The following is a 24262-nucleotide window of genomic DNA, read 5'->3' as shown; positions in this document are numbered from 1 at the left end:
CAGCTACAGGCACTGGGTGTCCCTTGGGTTTTGGGAACAAAATGAACTTGTCTTAGATTTTGAGCTTAGAAATTTCTGAGCGTTCCTTCAGGAAGGCAGCCACTAATGCCGCATTCGGGTGCTCTGGGGGTGCTTTACCATAGGGAGGTCTGGTCGCCGAAGCCTGGTGTCGGCAGGGGGACGCAGGGAGCGCACGCAGGGAGCCGGCTCAGCGCCGCACAGCTGGAAGCACCGCGGAGCCGCAGCCCGGCCGGCAGCTCTGGCTGCAGAGAGGCCGCGATGCGCGAACTGGGACTTCGTGGGTGCAGGGGTTAAGAATTTGCCATCAGTTGTGCCGTCACCCTCTTGTGCCGGCACTTGCTGAATTGGCTTTTCAGCACTTAAATCATAGAAATGCTTATAATGCAGAGGAACATGGAGCAGACGGGGGGACTGTAGTCTGTTCGGGCCAAGGCTCCTGAGTTTTTGATCCTCCTCAGCACAGGTGTGTCAGCCCAGAGGGTGCTGCGGGTCCTGCCGGTGCCCAGACGGGCCGTTGGAAGCTGGGTATTTCATCCTTTGCACAGCGAGGTGGAGCCATAGGACCAACGTCCCCCTCCGTCGTTACCCGTCCTTGGTGAATCGTAGCGGCTAGTTTTTCAAACGACTGTACAGCTGCACCTTAACTGAAGGCATTTTAGAAACAATGAGATTTCTATTTTTCTTCCTTTTTTAAAAAAATCATTTTTATACAAAATACTACTCCTGAGTACTTGACCAGCGCCCAGGGTTGGATCTGCCCTGCCTGCCTCATCTCTCGCGTCGTGTACCTCATAGGAAAAGGGCTAAATGCTGAGAACTTGCTTTTGTTTACCCAGCGCTCATCAGGGAAGACACTGAAATGCCCCTCGCAAAACACGGCTTTGTTAGGCCGCTGGCTGGGGCGCAGGAGCGCTGCGGCTCCCGCTTTGTGGGGCGCTCTGTGGAGCCCAGCAGCCCTCGCGTGTCAGAGGGGAGAACTGCAGGAAACCCCGCGCGACTGCAGCGTGGTCTTCCATCCCCGGCGGTGACGTGTATCTTTGCACTTATTTTCTTTGCCATTTTCTGGTTATTTGCCAAAATGCCACATTCTGTTCTTGCATTTGAACTATTCAACGCTGGGCAAGGCCCCCAAGTGTGATTTCTGTCAAACCATTTTCAAAATGGTTCAGATCCAGGTTCTGGTTTAACAGAACGACTGGGAGTTTGAAGACAGCGGCCTAAGAAGGTATGCTCTTTTGGTGCGTGTAATCCCAATGGATTTTTGGTTGTTAAGAGCAATATTTACTTTGTGTTGCACTCCACGACTTGCTAGAAAGGGCAGCGGAGAGCAGACGGGTGGAGACACCCGAAGGATAAGGTTAATGCTGGGGGAAACCCAACAGTCTTAGAAAGAGGAGCAACAATAGCAATTAAAGCTCCTCTTTGAGGCTGTGCTTGTAGGGCCTAGAGGCGATGGGAAAAGCAACATGCCGAGAAAGGCTGTTTCCGATCCCTGTCTGCTGGGCGAATTCCTTGACTCCCTGTTCCCAGTGACAGCACAGGTCATGAATCCATCTTCATTTCTGAAGGTGTTTGTGTGGCTGCAAGTTTTCCAGTAAGTGGGTTGCTTCTTTTCTTCCCTCTCATTTTAAGTGTTCACTAAAAGTGCCCTGTTCTCAGGATAAAAGGCCTTCACAACTAGATTTGCTGTTGCTCTTCGCTCATTTTTCAACATCAGTAGCTGAAAATTAGGAAAAGATAAAGAATCTCCAGGTTTTGTGCTGCTCGTATTTCAGATATTTGTGCTGGTTTTGGCTGGGATAGAGTTCATTTTCTTCACAGCAGCCAGTGTGGGGCTCTGGCTTGGATTTGTGCTGGAAACAGGGCTGATAGCACAGGGGTGTTGTCGTTCCTGCTGAGCAGGGCTTACACAGAGCCAGGCCCTTTGCTGCCTCTCACCCCAGCAGCGAGTGGCCTGGGGGGGGCACAAGGAGCTGGGAGGGGGCACGGCTGGGACAGCTGACCCCGACTGACCCCAGGGACGTCCCACACCAGGTGATGTCATGCTCGGCGTATAGAGCTGGGGGAAGGAGGAGGAAGGGGGGACGTTGGGAGTGGCGTTTGCCTGCCCAGGTCACCGTTCCGTGTGACGGAGCCCTGCCTTCCTGAGATGGCTGAACACCTGCCTGCCGCTGGGAAGGGGTGAATGAATGCCCTGTTTGGTTTGCTTGTGTGCATGGCTTTTGCTTTCCCTGTTAAACCGTCTTTATCTCAACCCAGGAGTTTTCTCACGTTTACCCTTCCCATTGCCTCCCCGATCCCCCTGCAGGGGGGTGAGTAAGCGAGCGGCTGGGTGGGGCTGAGTTGCTGGCTGGGTTTTTTTTATCAAATTTTGTCTGTTAAAAATAAACTAATATCTTCTTATTTAGAATCCTGGCATGCAAGAAAACCTTACAGTGAAAAGTGAAAGAGAAAAGATACTGTGAATTATTACGATCAAGTTTTGCGCAGTACCTTGTAAGTCCATTGAGCATTATTAGAAATGAAGCTCTGGTCACGCTGAAGCCAATTTAAGCTTCAGGGATAAAACCCTGGTTCTGATGAAGCCTACGGCATAGTCCTTAAGAACAACTACAGTAAGCAAGGCCGGTCCTTACCTGACAGAGAGGAGATAACAGAGAAACACCAGAAGGAAAATATAACACAGCAACATTAAGCGCTTCTAGGAAAAGCGGGAAGAACTGCTCTGGCCCTTGGCCCTCACTTCTTGGGACGAGGGGTGGAGCATGGCCGTGCGAAGGCATTTAGCCCCAGGGACCTGCAGCGTGTCAAAGACCGGCAGCAGATGGTCAGCACTTGTGGTGCTCTTGCAGCAATGAAGCCCGCTGCATACTTACAGTAAATCCACATTTGAAACTCTGTCCTTTCTAAAATACATCTAAGTGAATTGCTGCCCTTAATTTCATGATACAATAATGCCAGGATGAACAATGGCAGATTGCTCCCCTGCCTCTGAGAAATTTCTGGCCCAAACAGGCAACCTGCGTTATCCAGATTTTTCACGCATTGCCCTAGGAAATGATTGAAAATGCAAACAGTAACCATGCCATGTGTCCGCAACAGCCTGGAAAATACCTTTAAAGTGCTGTAAAATATTTGACAAACAGTTTGCCGTGTGTGCCTTTCCCATTAACTGCAGTAATTGCAGTTAACTGCCATTAATTGTCCACTCTCTATTATGAAGAACAAAATACTCGGTCTGCCTTGCACTGTTGGGGGGGAAATCCCAAACGACGCCAAATCAGCAGCTGCTCCCGAGGAAGAAACCATCTGGGTCCTTCCCTTGATCGCAGCCTTGCCAAATCAACGGGGGAGCCTGTCCCTGTTTCTGACGGGCTTTTCAGCATTTGTACGCTGCACGTATCCAGACAGACCCAAGAGGCGGCCATGCGGGTGGCGGCGGCAGCTCGGCAGAAGGCTGCTGCTCTCGGCAGCAGGCGTTACCTTAGTCCCAGCCGCTGTGGTGACACTGTCCTACGCTGGTGCTTAACAGTGGAAGGCTCGTACACACCCCACTAACCCGTGGCTTTGCTCGGCTTCGCCATATCCGCTGTCTGCGTGAAAATGACTTGATTTTTCACCCTCCTGGAACAGGGTCTGATGTGGCTCTTCTGCTCTGCTACAGCTGCACAGGAATGAACGTTTTTAGGGGGTCTGCATGGCATGATTTGAGGTGCAGACTGTTACCACTGCTTGTATTAGCATTTTAAGTCCCAGATTTTTCAGAACTACAATACACCTGTCTGGGGCCCAAGGGGTGGCAGAGGCTCACACTAGCAATAACATGGTCACCCTGGCTGCCAGGCCAGACGCTGCTTCCTTTACAAAAGATTACAAAAACCTGTGAAAATTATGGCATAGCAAGGAGCTGAACATGAAATTATGGGAACGTTAGTAATCAGGAGTGGGTAGTTTCAAAAAGCTGATTTCTTTTACTCTGCAGCATTGCATTCATATTAGTTAGCGATACGGCAGTGCTAGAGCAAAGGGCGCTGCTGGAAATGCGATGGCTGTGCCAGGTCAGTGTACACGTAGCGGGGTTTTGTCTTGTGGTTTTGGTCCTTGCAGTGTTAGAGAGGACCCACGAGACCAGCTACTGCACCCTCGTGCTTACGGTCCCATTCAAGGCTTCAACCCACAGTATCCCACCAGATGTATCGTCCATGTCCCCTTTTGTAGTTAAGACACAAAAAGCCTCTCAGAGGTACAGACACGTACTAACATACGGAACATTTTTTTGACAGAACAGCTTTTGGTATAAACTAAGACACTTCAATACTGGAACAAACATGGCTCGCTTGGTTTGTTCAGATTGAGCTACCCTGCAACCTCTTTGGGAACCTTGTCACAGCATAGTGTACTCCAGTCTGGCTAGTGATGCGAGTGAGAAAGGATTTTATGCTGTAGCACTATAGAAATACATAACACCACGGGTGAAAGAGCTGGGCAAGGCCCGTACGCGTGTGCGCCTGCGTGCCCAGGCCTTTTGCGTGTTTGTGAGTAAGAAGCTGTTACAAAGCCTGCCCTAGCCACTCCAGCTTCCCTGCAAACAGCAAACCCTGATGCTCTTGCTGTCTTGAGAGATGAGCCCGTGCCACGATGACTGGAAGGAAGTGGAACGCCTGTCTGACAAACAGGTGTCCCCAATGCCGGCGCGCGCCCCCCTCCTCAGCGGTGTTACCTGTGGGTAAGTAAAAATCAGCTGGGAGGAATATGGAGAAATCACTTACAGCAAGAGTACACAGAGCATGAGCACAGGCCTCTGCCAAGAACTTTGGAGACAGAAACAAGAGAGCTGGAGAACCTTTAAATACATTCAGAAAATAAAATCTTCCTAAGAAGCTTTAGGGAAAAAAATCTGTACTCAGATAATTGACTCAAATAAGGCAGGTGTTAAATTTGGAATTCCAGGGACGAGCAATTAGCTGAGTGACAGGGTGTTAAAAGCCAAAGCTGTGCTTTCTTAAGAGTCTGCCATCCCTGGCATTTGTTCCTCTTTCAAAGGTTTTATTTACAGGTATGCTTATCTTGCAAGCATCTGTCAATTTGCCATTGAGTTTGATTTCATCGACTTGTGATAAAACTTCCTCTTTGTGACAGTCTCAGAGCTGCAAAACCTCGAGTGAAAAACTGCCAGACTTGCTTCTCAGCAGCCCCCGAGAGAAGCAACGCCTCTGCTAGAAAAATCACGTTGTTTTGATGTGTTGTGCTCAGCCCAGAGAGCAGCTCTTTGCAAATGCCTCCAAAGCCTGTACTGAAGGGATGTTATTGTTCCTGCCTGCTGTTGACAAGTATAGCTGACATGTTTTACAGCTGCTGCATGGCTGCTACCTCTTGAGCCAAAGACTGAGCTCAGATTTTCTGGTTTAGCCCAGCAGAAAATCCCCTCTCAGATCTAGCAATGAATCCATTTCCTGAGGTAAATGTTTTTAGACATTAGGAGCATCACTCAGGCTTGTACAGCACTTGTGTCACACTTGTAACTCGTGTAACCCTTACGCGTTTGATCTTGACTCACGTGATAGACAAGGGGATTGTGTTACTTGCGGCATCTCTCTCTAACACCTTGTTCCAGCGATGCTGTGATCCTTCTGAGGTTATTTGGTGCCACAGCAAGCAAGAGCGAGCAGTTCGGAAAGCGAATTAGTGATTCATTCAGGCCCAGAGAACTGAAATACTTTGACAGCAAGAACAGGCCAGCTCAGCAGAAACCCTAAAGCCGAAGCTTACTTGTAGATGCATTTATTTACATAAAAATAAATACGCACAGCTGCAGTCTTTGCTTGCCCTTTACCTTCCTTTGCAGGACGAGCTGGATTTGCCGAGTGCCCACATCCTCTCGCAGCGGACACAGTCACTGACTGTCCTCGGCCGCTGCCCCCCCCCAGCAGAAGAGCTGGCTACAGCCTCCGTTTTGCACCCAGGGGCTCTGTTCAGAGCCTAGCCCCACCTTGAAACGGGGCGTATGTATTCTACATATACCTCTAGATCCAGGAGTGGCTGGAGAGAAGAGAAGGCAGGTAATCTAGTCCCCAAAAATGTAAACATGTTTTTATTTAATGCCTTTCACTCATCACAAGGTACTTTTTTCCCCGCCCCCACCCCCAAAACCAAGATGGCAGCATAAGGCACCGTGTAGACACATGCACAGTCCACATACCATCTATGTAAGATTTAAAAACACAGCTATAGTTCTTACCAACAGTACCATGTGTCCTTATTATTAATGTACACAATATGATTTTTCTCCACAGTTTGTTCTGGAGAAACGAACTATTAATTTAGAATGGTAAGACTTTCCCCACCCGCCCTCCCAAGAAAAGCCGTATTAAAAACACAGGTACAGAGCTTAATACCAGAGTAATGAGATTAGTTCATAAATTAAAAAAATAATAATAATAAAAAAAAATCAACAGTTTCACTCTCATTTTCAGAAAGTCCCATGTGATTTGATGTACTGTGCAGAGACTCCTTACTCTGTCCTCTTCCCCTTTCAAAAAAAAGAAAACTGACAGGTAGACCCAAGACTTCTACTGTTTGTCGTTGATGGCAAAAAGGCAGTTACAGCTCTACGCATCCAGCTTAACCGTGTAACTGCAGGATCCCCAGCGAGTTATCTGTAGGCTTTTCCTCTGTCCAAAGGAAGGACTCGACACAATGTTCTTTGGCTGCAAGTTCTTAAAGGCTTCCACTGAAAGGGTTCTCCTTCAAAAAAAAGAAAAACTGCAGTTGCTGTGGGATTTTATTTTTTTAATAAGAAAATGTTGAAGAATAGGCGGAACCGATGTAACAGTTTGAGTGAAGCCCTCACAGTGCTAAGATGTTGGGGTCTGCTACAAATATTCAAGTTCCAAGGCGTGCCGAAGAGCTTCCAGGTCAGCGTGACAAGAGATTCTCCAGAATGGCATGTTGTGCTAGAGTGAAACCAAAACAGGGTATTTTTTGGTTTTTGTTTAATACTGAGATCAAAACAACTTTCTTAGTTTGCACCCTCGGGAACAGAGCTTTGTACTTGGGCCACCATGTTGTCACGGTGTCACAGGCAGGGAGGCTCATCTTAGAGAGGAACGAGGGGAGAGGGGAGTGTCGAGTGTCTATTCGCTGATACGTTTCTCCTACACAGAGAGGATGACAGATCCTCCACAGTTTGGGAGTGTCCTGCTTCAGAGATGACATAGGATGCAGGCTGACTTTCTGAATGTACTAGCTACTGGCTTCACTCTCCTATTTTTTGATGGATTGATTAGAAATGTTTCTAGAACTGCAGTACTCCTAGAAACACCTGCTTGCCACTTAGTGATGTTCACCTATTGTAATAAGTTATACAGGAATCTTAGCCTCTCCAGGAAGCACTGTAATCCTCTCCTATAACACCAATCCCAAAGTTGTCCTACTTGCTACTAGTGAGAGCTGTTACCAGTGCTTCACAGACAAGTAAATAATATACATCATAAAGTGAAGTTATTAAAATTTACAAAAATAGAAATAAAAGAATATAATACAACACAGTGTCAAAATGCTTTCTAACAATTCCCTTTCCAAGGTAACTGGAACAGGAGGTCATACTGCACTTTCTGGAACTGGTATCATTGCTCAGATCAATTATGCATTTAGTGTAATGCTGCTGCCTCAGAGAAAGCCTTCTATGACAGCTTGTCCTCAAGAAATTTACCTAATTCCCGTTTTTGAGAGACTATCTTATATTCTTCTTCTGCCTCCCTATTTTTCAATTTATATTTACTGTGATAAATCTACAGTCAGGTATACAAAAGTCCAAGTTCTAACCAGTCGGTTCCACTTGAACCCTTAGCATCTGGGCAAAATCTGGAAAGGTAGTAGGTCTGTGATCTACTATCCCTTCTTTATAATATCTTGATTCATCTCTTGAAAATTGTGGATATACTCTAGGAAAACCAGATTTGCATCTGAAAGAGGATGAAGTACCAGTTTTTTTAAGTGCAGTGAAACGAGTGCAGCTCAATCATGCAGGGGGCCCGAGATGGAACTGCCAATCTGGTTAAGGTACAACCAGTACTCTGAAAGCATCACTCTAGCAACATAGCTCTGCAATCATTCGCATTAGCTACGATCCTGGTCATTGCTTGCAAAGAGATAACCTCAGCACAAGTGGAACTTTCTTTTAGATGTGAAATAGAGCTTTTCTTGGTATGTTCTTGTGAGCCTCGGGTTTGACCCAGATTTGTTTCTTATCCAAAACAGTTACAGCAGTTTTACTTTAGATCAAAGACACAGCTCATTTCTGCACTTACAATTTTATAACATTTGGGCTTGTGATTTTCTTAGCTTACTCCCAGAATGCTGGTCTCTCTGTAAGTCAGTGGTACGCATGCAGTAACACACACACAGAAAGCCTTAGCTGTCAGAGCCCTCCCAGCATGGGAATAAAATTTCTAAGTAGTTCATCACTGTACATAATTCAACTGTAAACATACTGCTTCTGGATAACTAGCTTAGACAAAGCTTCTGAGAATATGTACTGCCTAGATAGATGATTCTGATGAAAGTAGGTGTTCCTTTTCCAAGTGAACCTACCTATGTAAAAAAACTCCAGTGATTCCAGATGTTTGTTTTACAGAGCGTCTATTTACACACCTCTAACGTTTAAATACAACTCAAGCTTCCCTCTGGTATGTCGCCTATCAGTAAACAAATGCTTCCTTCAAGCTATTTATCAGTGTGTACAGAGACAGCCGGTGAACACAGACACCTGAAGCGACTGGAATCCATTGCTCTTCAATTTCACTTTAAGGGGAAAAGTTATTTCCTCTCCCTCCCCCTCCCCTGGTTGTTATTAAAACCCTTCCATTAAATTATCTATTTTTCTTTCTTAAATGAGAAGAAGACTTGGCCTCCCAGCCACTCCTGTGGTTCCGCATTTACAGATTTATCACTCATCAGTCAGGTGAAGAAAAACGACCACTAAAATGGAGATATTATCAGTGCTGTCGGCAAAACAGTGAAAGGCTCTCTGCCTGGCGCCCCCCCCTCTTTTTTTTTTTTTGTATAAAGCTCAGGTGTGTAGAAACCTTGACTAATGAGTGTCATCAATCAAAGGAGGCAACAGCCCAGCAAAGAATGTGCTCTACTAATGGGAGAGCTGCTTAGGCCAGGAGACACAAGCAAGAGGGCTCTTGAAATCCTGCCTATAGAAGTTTGCTGAACCTTCCCACTTCTTCATACAGCCAGAGAGCCCTTGCAGCCTTTGATGCAACCGTGTTCACTGACCCACTGCCTTTGAAGTACGGCACTGGGCTGCCAAAAGCAGCAGGCTATTATCACTTCATTCCCAGTCATGCATTTTGGACTCCTCTCTGACAACTCCTTAACCCTTCAAGAACTAGAGAACCAGCTGCAGATTTTGCTAGTTTTCCAAGGTGGGGGCAGGTATTGTTGCTTCTATTGGCCAGGGGAAACACGCTATAAAAAAAGAGGGTTTCTGCTGCTTTGAAGACGACCTGAGATACAATTCTGAGGATAGAACATGCGCTAATCACCTTATTTGCTGGGATCCCTTTGTTCCTGGGCTTGTGCACCCAAGCTCAAATGTGCTTTGGAAGTCTTTGCAGGATCTTCATTCAGAATGAGAGGTCAGGTCCTCCAGCACAAGAGCCAGCTGTACAGCTGAGTTCCTGTGATGTAATATTTTGTACATCACCTGAGCGTACAGTACAGTAATCTGTACGCCTATTAAAAATTAACTAGTTTGCTGAAGGAGGGACTCATGCAGTCAGTTCCTGCATCTCAACTCGCGTCCAATGCTCCCGAAGTAAATGTGACTCAGTCACATCAGGAGCACAAAACTCAGGATGCACAAAGATGTCTTGCAAATAATGTTTGCCATTAAGTAATTGTATTCCTGTCCCTGTAAAGCCAAATAATTAGAGATTCCAGGCAGGCTTCTGTTCTAAAGATTAGGAAGTTAAATTTTTGGATATTCAACTCTCATGTTGTCCCATTCAGTTGATGTTCCTGACTGCTTTCCTTCAGGTCGTTGTTGGTCTCCATGCTCATACCACTCCTGGTTTCAGTAATACACTGACATCCCATGTGTATGGCAGAAGGTATTCCTTGCTGGATCTCTAGCCCCACCCCACCTGCAAGTCACTGTAAGCAGAATGCGAGCTCTGGTCTTCTAAAATTTTGCTTTTATCTCTTCCAAGCTCTGGGGTTCTGGCTTCTCTTCTCTTACAGTCAACCCAAACCAAAGAAGCTTCAAGGGAACCCTAAAACTCCAGTTCTCATTTCCCAGTCAGCGGGCTGTGGATACTAATGACTGGAGGAGTCACTTGGATGCACAGGTTAGTCCATTTAATTCTTTCTAAGGCTACCTGTGTCAGTGGGCCACATCTATGCACTGAGCATCAAATATTACCGAGGGCTTGTTGTTCCTGACCATACTGCTTTTGCAGTTTCTGTTCTACTTTGTATTCAGTGCACCTTCGCAGTTTAATTTTGCTTGTGAAATTAATCACATTGATCCATAAATCACTGATAAAGGCAGTACCTCAGTACTAGTCCCTTTGGTATCCACTCTAATGACGTTACAGCCTGTGGTCTCAATGAGTCATAAATACCTGTATGTATATATGCGTATTCTAACAAATAATTCAAAGCTAATTCCAGTATTTTGGAATTTACAAAAGTGACATGTGTACATCAGAAATTCACCCTGCTTGCTCCTCTGAGATCACACACTGGAGTTTTCCTTTTCATGTGTTTAAAGCCATCTTTATTAAGCAAGAATGATTCCTGGAACATGTGACACGGCAACTGCCTGAAAAATTGCACTTGCTGCCAAGGTGGGGGGATTTACAGTAGAAAATTTCTGACAAGGTTGTTGAGTATTTTGCATAAAGAAATGAGACCAATTGTAAACCATTTCAAATGGAGGGAGCTTCATTGAATGCTTAAGTAAAGAAAGGGTCATTGAAATGAAAACTTGGAAGAACCCTGCACGGCACCCACAAGCTGTACCTTTTTTGCTCCCTGTTCCTCTTCAACACCGTCTCCTATTACAATGTACACGGCTTTCCTTCCAAACCTTTGCATTATTCTTTCAAAACAGCTCTCTTTCCCTAAGCAACAGAAGAGAAGAGACATTTTTTTAATCTGGACACATACAGCAGGTGTGGCTGACATTCAGGTACCAGGAGTGGAGTTGGAACCTAACTGAACTTGCTGATACATCCCTTGTTTTCTTTTGAAATTAGAACCTAGCTGAATCTTCATCTGAGATGGATTCTCTCCATCTCATGACAGCTGCTAGCATTTTCTTTATCAGCCAAGGACTTCCAAGTGCTGCCAGTTTTCTGTGTAAGCTTTGTGACTGATGCACTGCTTAGACCAGCAGTTGGTAGACTGATGTGACACTCTCAGTATTCAGTTTCAAGAGCCCTCTTCTGTTCATTCTGGTTGCAGTAAAAACATAAAAATACAGACCTCAGAGGTTCAAAGACTTATACCAGAAAGGACAGAACACACGAAAAAAAAACCCAAACCCCAAGCCAACCCTACCAGTATTTATTACTCACAAAGCTTCAAAAGCTTGTTCAGCAGACTTGACCCCTCTCCAAGCATAAGAGGATCCAAACAGTGTTTCTGTAACAGGTCCAACCAGACCGTCTTCCTCCTAGCTCCACGCAGTTGAACATCCCACATGCAGTAGATGCTCCATAGAGTAGGTATTTTTCAGGCTCACTCTGCCATGGAGACACTTCCCCCCCGCCCCCTACCCCCAGTCTGTACTACCTTAAACATGGGCAGTCAGGATGTGAATTAGAGATGTGTAAACATGGAGCTAAAAATAAAGCTCATACATTGCTTTTTGCAATCAAGCTGAGTTGATGTGCCTGATATAAGGACAAAACTTCAATCTATATCTTCAGTGAGGCCTAAGTTAGTTTGCTCTTACCTGTTTTTGTTGCACTGTAAATGTTTTCAATGGGGAAGACAGTGCCCAGTCCATAGAGGAGCACTTTAGCGAGAGCAGGTATAAGCTGAGTTGTGGTGACCAACACATTCACACAGTTAGGCCTAGAAAACAAAAGTTAGTAGAAGTGGCAACTTGTGCTTCTCTCTCTTACTCGAGATTGAAAGATGGCAGGAAGCAAAGCTTTCTTGCAACTGGAAGTTCCCAAAACACTGGGAGATTTTGCAGCTAGAGGCAGATAATGTGGGTACTGGTAATGTCTTCTTATCAACTTAGTAGAATGAAAAAAACATAAACTAGCAGCAGTGATGCAGCCTTACTGCATGCATGCCAGGATCTATTTTGTGGGAATTTAAATAACATGTACTAATCTCTGTGATGGGTTCTTCGAGTGTACGTATTCAAGGATAGAACAGCCCTTTTCTCCCTTTCCTACTCTTTTGTGAACACGCTTACATGAAAGGTGAGCTACTTTTCATGTGGCTACCACAGATGGGGTAGCCAAGGAAAGGCAAGGAAAAGGACTGTTTTTTCTTTTACTCAGTTCATCATCTCAAGCTCACCCCAACCCTTGATAATTCAAGTCTGGCAAACACGTGCAGACTGGCCTCCCACAGGTTTGGCCAGCAAAGTCCCATAAATGTGTCTTGATTTGTTTAGAAGGGGGAAAAAAAGGGAAGCAAAGGAGATCCTGGATCAAGCCTGTAGGCAATTCTTTAAGCTGTTCTTACCGGGAATGTATCAAATTCAGCGCCTTCAGAGCATGTGTGAGCCAGAGATCAGTCAGCGCTTCAAGCTCTGCTCTTAACTGCAGCCAGGTTTCCCTCTTAGGAGCTCCTATTAAACCTGTAAGCAGGGAAAGCATCTTTGCAGAAGCACAGAAAAGGAGTTGCATGGCTCTGTATGTAGAATGCCAAAGGGCTCCTGCCTGTGACTGAACCCCATCTCTCCTGCTGCCCTTCTGTTGGCCCTGGTGCAGGCTGCTTCCCTTTGCTCACTGCCATGTCGCTCCAAGGCTCTGCCTTGAGGTATGAGGCCTGTCTGCAGCACACTCCTACGCTGCTGCAGCTCAGCTTCCTTCCTCTCCGGCAGAACGGTACCAGTCACCTTCATGCTTCAGTCCCACCTTCACATGGGACCTTGTTAAAACACTTTCTTGGAGTTAGCACAAAGCTCAGATGGGGAGTGAGCAAGAGGACGAAAGAACTGAGTATAGTGGGTAGCAGCCTGAGCTGGGAGACATCTGAAGCCAGAATGGTTTTGTTTCTCCTGAAAAGCTGTGCACCATCTCTAGCACATGCAGGTATGCTATTCCTCCAGCTAAAAAAATAAAGAATCTTGTGGTGATATTCTGAGTCTTGCTTCTTTCTCTTTCTAGGCAGAGACCTGGCACTGATGTTCTAAAAGAGGAGCAGAGCAGCCTATTGGAAGAATTGTCTGGAGCTAGCTGAAGGAACCCAGCGCATCCTGATATCTGGTGGGATTGTTTTGGGGGAGTTAAGAACAGGCTGTTATGATACCAGAATGCCTTCAGACAGAGATCAGACATATGTTCTGTGGAAAAAAAACCAGCATGTTTTGTTTTGAACTGATTGCTTGTTTACTAAGCCTTTTGGAAAACTGGAGAAGGTTTCTTTCCTGCCAAAGAAATAAAATAAAGCCCCACAGTCAGACTTGGGTCCTCCAACCACTAAACCAGGTATTTTAGCATCTGCTGCAAATCCTTTACAGAACCTTATTTAAGGATGACTGCCGAAACACTTGCTCAGTTCAGTGTGAAGTATTCTTACCACGATGCTCTCTATACCTCCTCCATAACAAGTCCCTAGCAGGGTCAGAAGCATTTGGGAAGATGAAAGGCGCGCTTGCTGCCTGGCCATAGACACTTACCCCCTACATTGTTTTTGTAGGTGTTGTACATCTCTTTCACCCGACGGTAGCGGAATGCTAATTTCCTCATCCAGTCAACTCCCCCGTGAACGCCTGAGCCTAGACACAGATTTGCACTCGCAGTTGAACTGTGAAAGCCATCTGCGGAGAAGTTATACGTGCTGGGAAAGGAAGGAGGGAAGGGGAGAGGTCAGCATAATTAAAGTCTATACAGTGCCAGCAGGGAGTGGAAACAATTGAAATGTGGAGACAAGTGGCAGCAGAGATATACACAGGACATACTGTACACAACTGGAGTTCATCTATAGCATTGTTACTAGCACAGATTTAAACAATGTTCTTACTGTAAACACAATGCACGTTACTTAGTGCTCCCAGCCAGTTCGGAGGCTCTCTGGCCTACAAAACATCTGACTGTCCTCAGGTCACTGAGACTCCTCACCTGCCTCTCATCCAGGCTGCTAAGGTAACTGCAGAAATATTGATATCCTAAAGGAGAAAATTCTGGTGTTGCCTTTCTGACTGCTTGGCTATATTGCTAAAGAGGCTCTGAACACACACTAAATCAACAAAAATAAATAAATTAACTAAAGGAGCCTTAACTGCCTGCAACGTGTAAAGTTTTGGGTTTTTTTTTTTAAACTGAGTTAATATTTCAAAGCAACTCTAGTGTAATTACCACAATGAACTGGGGGCAAGTGACAGTTGCACAAACACTTTAAACAGGCAGTTTCTCTGAAGGAAGCAATCCTGCCTTCTACCAGACATTTGTTCCTGTCTTCAGCCCTCCTTGATGTCCCTTTCTTTGTGCCAGTGCAAGCACTTCCTCAGCACTGAGGCGAATCAGATCAGGGGACTGTTCCAACTAAAAGATAATACAGCTTTAAAGAAAAGGAAGTTGCTTTTCAGCTGGATCACTTCCCTGACTGGCAGGGCAGGGGCATGCAAAGACACGGTACCAGCTCATGTCATCTTAAAATGTTTGCTGGATGACACCATCAGGATGGGCTTCATGGTTTGAACGGATCTCAGACTGAGCTGCGATGGAAGAGGGCAGCCGCAGCTCATGGGGCACAGTTGGCTGGATCAGGTCCCAGACCCAGTGGATTTGGACAAACTCGGCTTCAACCAGAACAAAGGGAGGGATGGAAAGGCTCAGCGACACAGACCAACCCTTCTCAGCTGCAGCTTGAAGTTAGTTCAGCTTATAGTGGTTCTGACAACTCACTGGGGGAGTAGCCAGTGCCGGTATATTCACGTCCTGATTTACTGCACCGTCATTTCCCCTTCTAGGAAGCCCTCATGCCACACTATTTCTTTTATTAGAGCATCCAAATAGGAGTTTAACATGCTTAACATACTTCAGTCAGCTCAGCTCCATTTGCCACATAGACAAGCCATGAACAGCTGAGAAGTATTTTTGAAACAACTGAAACCACTCAGGCAGGGGCTTTTCACAGGATTCAAGATATGCTCTTAGCATATGGAATTTTTTTCTCACTCAAAGTAAGTGCACTGATTGAGATAAAACTGAAACTACGGTTTTAATCAATGCCTGACTAAGTATCCAGACTCACCTGCTTACAGGCCACTGGACCCAAAGGACCTAAATATACATGTGCCATTTCAGTGCAACTGCAAAGAACAAACTAGCATGTCCGTTACAGCAAAAAAATCTTTCAAGTGTTCTCTGCAGAAGGAAGTCTCTTCCCTAAAACACTTCACTGTTTTCTGGGCTGTTTCAGCACCAATTTCTTAAAATAACCAGCCATAAAAACACAAATTATAAAGCTCTATATGAGCTCTGCACTCATCATTCTTTTGCCAATTACTGTTGACTCTGCAGGCAACACTTTGGAAAAGGAAGATGTAATTGTACAGATGTAGGTTTTTTTGTACATGATGATCTGACTTGTACAGATATAATAATGTTTGGGGCAGTTTTGGCACAGGTTTCTACCAGTGACAAGGCTCTAGTGTGACAAAATCCACAATCCTCACTATTAAGCCCATTCATTACAGATTGGGCAGTGGGAAACCTTTCAATCTGGGTTTGAAGCATTTTGGCCACACTGTGCCAACTGGCTGGCCAAATCATATCAGAAACTAGCACAGTCTGACTGGAGTTCAACCTAATTTTAGATATATTTCCCAGAATGGTTCCAAGCTCAGTATAGTCAGGGCTTCACAGTAAGCACAGGCATATTAATGTGAGAAAGGGGACCCTGTGCTTCTGTGTGCTTAATAAATGCAGACAGCATGGAGCCAGGGAGCGGAGAGGGCGCATGGCTGAGAATGTTATTTTACATCACTGTCCAGCCCCCTCCTATTTTCAAACAGCTGGGGACTACCTGACCTGCAGCTTCCAGCCTGGAGATCCCGTACCTTAGATCTTGACCGTTATCATCTGATGATACATCATCTATGTGGATCTGGTCACAGTCCTGAGAAGCGTATGAAAACCAAATACAGCAGTAAGTAAATGCTTCAAAAAAAACTTTGGAAGAATGTAACAAAAGATTACTTTAAGGGTAATATTAAGGAGATAAAATCTTATACGTTGCTAGTATTGTCTGGCATAGTCTAGCCAGTTAATTGTTAGGAACAAGTATCACAGCACTTCCGCAAAATATGAATAGACAGAGCATGTGTGTGATCTGCTGTTATCTAAGGGCACAACAGCTCTTGAATAATACACTAAGCAAAACTCCTTCCTATGCAGACAGGATGGAGAGAGATGCTTGTGTTTTAGCCAAGAAAACTCTGTTTTTTTAAACTTTGTATGCATGATAAGTCAGGGATTTGGCAGCCTCTCCCCCTATGAGAATACTGCTTTGGACAGGAGGTGTATGCCCACATAATTACAAGATGAAAAGATCTGTCCCAGAGAACTTTCCAGAGTCGCCTGTCCTGCTAGTGTTTTCCCAGTTTGTTCTGAGGGGGCTGAGCTTCCTTTGATGTTCAGAGAAGCTGGGCTGAAGCACTGAAGGTGGCACCCTTTCATAGCCCCAGCCACAGACAGGGGAATAATGTGTATCAGTAATGAGGAAATCTATGCACAGGAAATTTAACCAGAATGTACACTTGGAGCTCAGCCCGCACAAAGTATGTACTCTAGATCTTATCTTCCAAAATTCTTCATTGTTTGAATGGTGGAGGCCCTGCCTCAAAAATCTGAGAAATGTTATTTCTTTGGTTTCTTTCCTAGTCTTAGTAGTAAGATTAGAAAGAGAAAAAAAATCAGGAAACTTTTCCCACCACCTTAAATCTCCTTTCTCCATGAGCCTTGCAGGTAAGAACAAAACAGAAAGCCTTCAAGCTGATGAACACTGTCTTTTGCTCTGGTTGATTTTTCAAGAGAGATAAAAGCACTTGGTACAACAGGACTCCAAACTCACAACAACTACAGCTAACAAAGGTACAGTAATATTCTTCACCACTTCAGTATCCTGTGAACCACAGAATTTGTCTCATGTTCCTTAATTATGAGTTTTATGAATGACTTTAAACTAGTCCCTTTAAAAAAAAATAAATATCTTGTTCTCATCTCATCAGTCCTCCTATCAACCTACCACTGGGCTGTACATGTCTATATACAATTGGAGCCAAGCAGCTGAATAGCAGACCTCTGCTGGCACCTCTCTCTCCCCTCCACCCCCACCATTTTTTAAGCCCCCCCTCCCAATAGCTGTTGTGAGCCATGCTGGGATAATATTGATGCAGCCCTCTCCACTTCAGTTGTATGATGCAGGGCATTAAGTCAGGGGAAAGGTATTTGTGGAGGGATCTGTTTTTCTCATTTGTGAATGAATTGTTCTGTACACTGAAGTGTGACAACAGTAGCTATCACATTTCTAACTTAATAAAATACCATGACACTTGGTGAGACGCTACCTCATAGTCCGCCGGCTGAGCCTATCGTGTTACTGGGTGAAACACAGGGAAGCTGGTTAAAGCAAGAATGCGGACCATGTTTTACTACTTGGTTACAAGACTAATTTCTCATTCTTGCAGAATTTCCTTGAAATCTTAGTGAGCAGGGAATCAAGGCAGGATATCTGGGCTGCTGAAAAGAAGGTCCAGATTGTTCGAATGGAAGTCTGCAGTGGGGACATATCCCAGTTTTCACATCTGCTGACTTTTTAAAACGATACTCTAGGATTTCAGAGGTATATGATGTGTTGCACGTACAGCCTGTAACTGAGTCAAACACGTAAGACCTCAGTCAATCCTTGCAACTCTGGGAACTGAACCGTTTTTACTGTTGTGATATCTCTAGTCAGCCTGTGCTACACAATCTGCCTCCAGGTGGGACCAGACCCTTGTACCCACATGTAAAGGAGCCTGGGCTAATGCAACTTTGAAATGGTACTGCAGGCATGGAGAGAGCCTCTGCTGCCTCCTTGTGAAATACAAGCTGTTCCGGAGGATACATGGAGAAGCTCCTTCTGTTATCACTTACGCTCCCTCTGAATACTCTCAAGGCATGTCTCATGCACATATGAAGCAACTTATGAACACACAGGTTTTCTATTTGGGTATCAGAACTGTGTTAGACATTTTTAAACATCTCATTGATTCATTGATCAGTTGAGCTTGCATCCGTCATTAAGCAGGGTTTAACAGTTGCCAGAATAAAAAACCTCCAGGGATGGCTCTGAAAGGCAGTAACTTGTAAACACACTAATCCCCTTGTTTGTTAATTCCTCATCCCCTTGTCAGTCCCCCTGTCCTTAATACCTGTTTTCCAGAGAGGCAGGCAATAATATCTCCAGAGGGACTGTGGATGGAAGGTACTACTCTTTAGCCAGCATTGCGCTGTGAACAAAAGGCATCTGGGAGAAAAAGCACAACCCTGGAAAGACCAGAGTTTGTATTTTAACTTCTTTGTGGTCTGTAACCTTGGGCAACTCCTTTTCTTCCCGATTTCCCAAAAGGGCAATAGAGAGTGAGAATACCTCCTTTCAAGTGAATATTCATTGATACATTCTGCAGTGTGATCAGAGCCCTTTGCACACAATACCTTGTATGCAAGCAGAGATGATGTGGTCAACATATAGGTCAACATATAGGCACGTAACTGCTACATGAGCAAAACCACACTTGGGTGATTTCAACCCGTGGCTCCGCAAACGCAGGCCTTGCTTGCCTGGACTGTATTGCTAACAACCTCCAGAACCGGGCAATGCTTGTGTCACTGCATACCCTGGAAGTGCTACACACTGCCTGCCCTTGTCAAGGTTTGGTGCCTTGATTCTTTGCTACAGGGCAGGCATGCCACTAAGCTGTGCTTCAACAAGCATGGACATCCTTCCCTGCCCTGAATCAGCTGGAAAAAACTCCAGCTTCTAAGTTGTACAACTTAAGAGCTAACTTGCTGACAGACAATGTCTTTTCTGTAAAAAAGTAGTGTTTAGTAGGAGTCTAGGTCTAAGACTTCTCCAGTCACCCACCTGCCCTGGGGACCAGTGATCAGCCTCCTTCTATCCAACTAGCCTGAGGTTTGCAGAGAAACGAATGGGAAATTAGCCTCTCTACTAGGCTGCAGCACTAAGAGAGGATGGGTTGAAGCATGTTATCTGAATGGATCTGCTGGTTCGCCTTTTCACACCTCCAAGATTCCCACTCCTGAGCACAGCAGGAAAATGCCTCCAGACAGTGCACCCCAGAAACAGTTGCCTGAATACCTTTTTGTTAAACACTAAAAACACATAGAGCCTTGGGTAACAACAGAGTCTCAGAATCATTTTTTGATAGAAAAAAGGGAGTATGCCAGTTCAGGCTCCTCACTCAGATTTTGAAGCCAGGTTTTTGCTACAGTGTGAAAGCACAACCTCACCAGACTAAGGAGGAACACACAAATGCTAGTAAGGGCTATGCAAACCTTGCTGTATCTATGGACAAAGATTTCATCCTTATCAGGCCCTTTCTGGGAATGCTGCAAAAGGGCTTTATACCCTGGCAGCACCTTCTGCTCTGCACAGCACTGAAAACTGCAGCCAGCAAAATAAACCATTCCCCTGTGCTAAAGCAAGGTAATAACTGATTTCCTTGTCCAGCCTGCCTCTCTGGTGAGGATGGGTGACATTTCCTCCACTTCTCCCCCTGCTTCTGCTGTCAGGGCCGAGGCCAGCCATGCTCTGATTGGTTCAGTCTGCTGGGCCCCCCAAAATGCCTGACCTTGGCCATGGATCTGTGCCAGAGAAATGTTTTATATGTAGCATTTTCTAGTAAGAGCACTCTTGCTTTGGTCTCGAATGGGGCAACTATCCTGCTGCTTTCTTGGTTACAGCTTCACCCTGCTCCAACACAGAAGATAAGTCAGGAACTGTTTCAGCCCCGTGCCGTTTTAGCTTATTTTGTCTTGTACAGGCCAGTGTTATACCACATGATGGTGCTAATGTATATGGTAATGTTTGTGGGTCTAGAAATGAATCGGCTCCTGTGCTTGTTTTTTATCAATTTATTTTTTAAGAATAAAATTCACTGCATTTTTTTAAAGCCTAACACTTGGTGATGTATGATCCTTAAATATCACTTTGTGAATACTCAAACCTGACTTTTATTTATCATTCTAAATGAAGGAGTAGGATGGTTAATGAACAGTGATGGAGGACTCTTGTAGCAAATTCTTCCAAGCCAAAATGGCTTTTTTTGGAAAGTGAAACTTTGCAAAAAACTTATACTTCTCTTGAATTCTCCCTCATCCCTCTTTTTTTTTTTTCTTGAAAAGGCTCAGCTAAAACCAAACCACCTTGGTTTGAAAAAAACCTTTGGTTTGTTTCACTTATCAAGCATGTGTGAAAAGGGAAAACTGAAATTTTTAAGTAGAAAATGCTCTTCTCTTTCCAGCTACCTGGGCCATGTGTCATCATTTAGAACAGTTAGTGTTTTTATCTTAGTGCTGGACCTAAGATAAAATTGTCTCACAAGGCTATGTCTCTGCTTGTTTCTGCTATGGATATCTGGAACACTATTTGTTTTCAAAGGTTTTGAATGCTTTTCAAGGTTTTGAGCCATCCAGGTCAAGCAGCAAGTTGTGCTTGCCTTTAGGTGTCTATGCTGACCCTTTATACCCTCTGGCGAATCCATTAATGCCATAGCGACTCATTCAGCTGCCAACTTTGTGTTTGTTTCTTTGGTTTTTTTAGTAAAAGCGGATAAGCTGATAAGGCAACCTAGGAAATCAGCAAAAATTGCTTCATTTTTTTATCATGGAGCAACAGAATAGCAATAGCAACATAAATGTTTCTATTTATCATCTTTGGAACCCAAACTACTTAGAGACAACCTCCCTTAATATTTTGCTGAACAGATGTGTCCTATAGCACCTGGCTCTCTTCCTGTGTTGGAGATGGAGCCCAGGTATTTTGCAGGAGGTTCTGATTTCTATTTGGAGACACAGTGCTAAACTTTAGCTCTTCTCTGGACTAGTTTTTACTCAGTTACACAGTCCTGCTGGAATGAGACAGCTCCCTATCTGAGGGATTTTTGTTTAGCTTTTGCTTGCTTTATGTCTAGAAACCACAAAAGAAAAAAAATAAAACCCACAGCATACCAACTTTTTATAATTAAGAACTTTGCTCTTCTGTAATGGCTGAAGAAGAACCTGAGGCCACGTGAGCCAAAACTGACTTAAGGACTCTGCTTCTAGCAGCCAAAGCTGTTACTGATTGTTAAATGTACAGAATTTGACTGAGGCCAAACGATTTGCTACTTCATTTCATGTTTTAGAGCAGTAAGTGAAGCAAGGAGAAAACTTTTTTTTAAAATAATTTGCCAACTTATACACTACAAAAGTCTAGATGGGCCAAGGGTTTCTGGAGGGTGGCTTTGTGTAGGACATGGAGCTTTGCTGCACCACATGTTGAGATCTGATGGGTGAAAAATGCTACTTGTGTATTATATCACTACTCAGATAGTGCCCTGGACTCTTAAGCAGCAGCTCTCTCTTCCCCTCTCCCCCCAAGAGAGGATTTTTTCACTCTGCACTTTCTGTACCTTCATCACTCTTTGAAAAAAGCTGAAAGAGGAAATATCTGTCAGTTCAGATGCTACCCACTACTTGCCTTTGAAAGGAAATTAACATTCTCAGCAAGTGAAACAGCAGATTGTAAGGAGACAGGTGGCGGGAAAGGTTGTACCTCCTGTAATGCAGAGGACCATGGTGCAATTAAGCAGTGAAGGAACCAGAAGTTCTTACTGAACTCATCAGGCACAAAAAGTTCTCTGGCACAGAAACAAATCCTTCCTTTTTTCAAGTGAAGAAAAAGACCACAGAAATCTGCCCAGGGATGCCAGATTTTTTTCCTCCAAACACCTCCAAGCAGCATTCTGACTCCAAGGTGCCCACAGCACAAACCCCATCTTACTCACTTTGTATGTGACTCAATTAGACTATTTCTACTAATTGAAAATGCAAACTAATTTTCATCAGTGCTGTACAGCTGTTTCTCAGCTGGTGACAGAATTCTGCTAGCATCACATTGCTTGAATTTTAACATATATTCAAAAGGATTTTCACTTTGCATAAGGCAGAGTCACATCTAACCATGCCACAAACAGGAAGGATTCTTCCTCTTGGTCTTTTATGTTGAAACTCCCATAGTTTCATCCTGCAGTGTGCCTGAGCTTGAGCAGACCTCCTGCTCTGCCTGTGTGTGCAAACAGAGCTTCCTCAAGAATAGAGACCATTTTCAAAACCTCTGCATTGGCTCATAGCTAATTGCTACCTGCCCCATAGGATCTATGCTAATTTAGCTTAATAAAATTATTAAATAGCAAATTTCAGGAGAACCAGCAGCAATGTCCTCATTATTAGATTTAGTAAAACTGCCAAAAGCCATCATTGTTACTGTGTATTTAGAAAAAAATTCCTTAACAGAATGAAGATGTCAAAGGGACACAGTAAAGTATGCTTCCAATAAGCCCTCTAAGGCCCATTTCTTTGGGGTCAAAAATGAAAGTTTCTTGGTCAGAAAAAGAAGTTTGTAGACCAGATGCAAATGATTAGAGAGAGAGATGTTAAATAAAATAAGCAGCTACATACCTCCAGGTCATTAAAGAACAGATGTGTATCTGCAAGGTTGAAGATCATTTCTTCCATCATAAGACCTATCCGCACAGACGTTGTAGTGTCCTGTTAGGGGAAAATCAGGGTTTTTGCCATTCGCTTTGATTTTTCTGTCTTTTTTTTTTTTTTTTTTTTTTTGGGGGGGGTGGGGTGGTGGTGGTGGGAGATCTTAGAGCAAACATAGGATCTACACATTCCTGCTTTTGAAGATATGTTCATTAAAGTAATTTTATTTCCCAAGTGTATCTTAACATGATTTTCCCATCCTTTCTTTTGCTCTCCTAGATAATCAAATTTTGTTCTTTGAAGGGTATCTATGGCTCGCCTTGGCCAATAATAGCCCGCACACTTCAGACGATATAACAAGAACCTTTAAACACCTGAAACTATGTAAGAATTGCTTCAGTAGGTTAGACCAAGGATTAATTTCAAATAGCATCATTAGTGAATGGTTAGGGGATAGTTATGAGCAACAGAACACACAGAGGGTGATCCTTTCCTGACTTTGTCATTCAAACTAGCCATAGAAGGTCAGAATTATTCTCTTTTAATGTCAAACAGCAACTTGGTGAGCAAAATCGGAGAACAGAACTCAGGAGCTCAAACATACATTGAGTCTCTTTCTCTAAAGGGTGCAATCGATGTGTCTCAGCACACTGGGCTTAGGTCTTTAGTGCCTTGCTAACGCCGGTGATCAGCACAGAATAGGACAGAAAAGCAGATGTATAGTTCGCACATCAGAGCCCAGCACGTGATACAGTATCTGCTGTCCTCAGCAACACACGTGCACCTGGGCAGGAGATGCAAGACCAGCCAAGCTCTCCCATCCCTACTGAACCTGCCTACTTGTTTAACAGCATCAGCAGAGTTAAAATAATCCCATCCTACCATGCTAACCCAATTATAGCATGATAAAATGCTTATGCAAGTATGATTATTCCTACCCATAACACAGTGTGCTCTGCAGTGGTATAAAGCATGCTTGCAGAGCCAGAACTGCAGCCATAGTGGCAGTTACACCCAAACAACTACATCGATAAAAAAAAAAATAAAAAGACACAGCACATTAAAATGCTGGATGGGTTCATCTGTCATTCTAGCTAGTGTTAGAAATGGTGACAAGCTCCCAGTGCTCCTGTCTGCGTGGGCTGGCTGACTGTAACGGTTTGCTCATTCTGCCATTTTCTTGTATCAGCCACCCCTGCCTAGCTGGGTGTGGGTCTAACTTGGCCCTTCCCCGAGAGGGTCCCAAACTGCTTCCTAAAAGGGAAGGATGTGATGTAGAATCT

General features: G+C 44.4%; 1 protein-coding gene across 4 annotated transcripts in view; it reads right to left on the bottom strand.

Moving 5' to 3' along the window:
- Nucleotides 1–6085: 6085 nt before the first annotated feature.
- The window catches only part of EYA2 (EYA transcriptional coactivator and phosphatase 2), a 104049-nt gene continuing 85872 nt past the window's right edge, over nucleotides 6086–24262 (bottom strand). For 3 of the 4 annotated variants that reach the window (XM_075108773.1, XM_075108774.1, XM_075108771.1), the window contains exons 10-16: nucleotides 22950–23039; nucleotides 16286–16344; nucleotides 13901–14061; nucleotides 12742–12856; nucleotides 11993–12114; nucleotides 11056–11156; nucleotides 6086–6974 (exon numbers count right to left, since the gene is read on the bottom strand). In XM_075108773.1, coding sequence (XP_074964874.1) covers nucleotides 6894–6974; nucleotides 11056–11156; nucleotides 11993–12114; nucleotides 12742–12856; nucleotides 13901–14061; nucleotides 16286–16344; nucleotides 22950–23039 — 729 coding nt within the window. In that variant the 3' untranslated portion in view covers nucleotides 6086–6893. The remainder of the gene's footprint in view (nucleotides 6975–11055; nucleotides 11157–11992; nucleotides 12115–12741; nucleotides 12857–13900; nucleotides 14062–16285; nucleotides 16345–22949; nucleotides 23040–24262) is intronic. The other variant, XM_075108772.1, reaches the window with a different exon arrangement.

This window comes from Phalacrocorax aristotelis, chromosome 13, assembly GCF_949628215.1.
Source record: "Phalacrocorax aristotelis chromosome 13, bGulAri2.1, whole genome shotgun sequence".
NCBI lineage: Eukaryota > Metazoa > Chordata > Aves > Suliformes > Phalacrocoracidae > Phalacrocorax > Phalacrocorax aristotelis.
This window is presented reverse-complemented; position numbering and strand designations above follow the sequence as displayed.